The sequence below is a fragment of the Sphaeroforma arctica genome (assembly GCF_001186125.1).
Source record: "Sphaeroforma arctica JP610 unplaced genomic scaffold supercont1.11654, whole genome shotgun sequence".
NCBI lineage: Eukaryota > Ichthyosporea > Ichthyophonida > Sphaeroforma > Sphaeroforma arctica.
In genome coordinates, this window is record NW_014028904.1 from 1 (window position 1) to 806 (window position 806).

General features: G+C 39.1%; 1 protein-coding gene across 1 annotated transcript; it reads left to right on the forward strand.

Moving 5' to 3' along the window:
• Positions 1 to 296: 296 nt before the first annotated feature.
• On the forward strand, positions 297 to 682 carry SARC_17679 (hypothetical protein; the record flags this gene model as incomplete). The annotated part of the gene is made up of 2 exons (XM_014288230.1): positions 297 to 385; positions 589 to 682. Coding segments are annotated over 2 exons (183 nt in total), but the record flags the coding sequence as incomplete, so codon positions are not given.
• Positions 683 to 806: the final 124 nt, after the last annotated feature.

Here is an 806-nt window from a genome sequence, read left to right on the forward strand (position 1 = left end):
ACACACACACACACACACACACACACACACACACACACACACACACACACACACACACACACACACACACACACACATATATATATATATATATCCTCTGGACCTACTCATGACCACATATAAGCAATTGAATGGACTGTGAAGGAGTCTTGTATTGATATGTTTATATATTGTCAATGTTTAGCCTGCTGATTCTGGTTGTACGAACCCTAATCGAGTCGATCTAAAACTATAAAACCTATACCCTATAACCCAAGGAGCCCTCCTTCTACTTCTTGCCAACTTACTTACCACAGATCAAGCGCATCGACCGCACTGTGTACCGACTGCCGATAGATGTCTACCCTTTCACCAACCGCACGGACGATGACATTGATATAACGAAGTATGTGTGTGAGCACTCGCGTAACACTGCGCATGTAAACCACGCTTCGTACGGGGTGGTTGTAGGGTACCATTTTACGTAAATGCAAGCATTAAGCATGTATATACAGATACAGATACAATGCTATGTATGTCTGATACATGCTTCGTATGCGCACGAATTATGCAGCAGTCTGTTCATATTGTCTCTCTCATACTTATCAGGCCCATCCACTACATAGACGAGGATCTGCATGTACTCAATACGCAGTTTGGTCACAGATGGTTCATCTACCAGAAAGGTATAGTATATGAGTAAACATACCTACAGAAGTGTGAATTTGATATATATAGTAAGAAGAAGGTATATATGTATACACATATATATACATATACAAAAAATATGCATATATATTTACAGAATATATACATATATATATAAG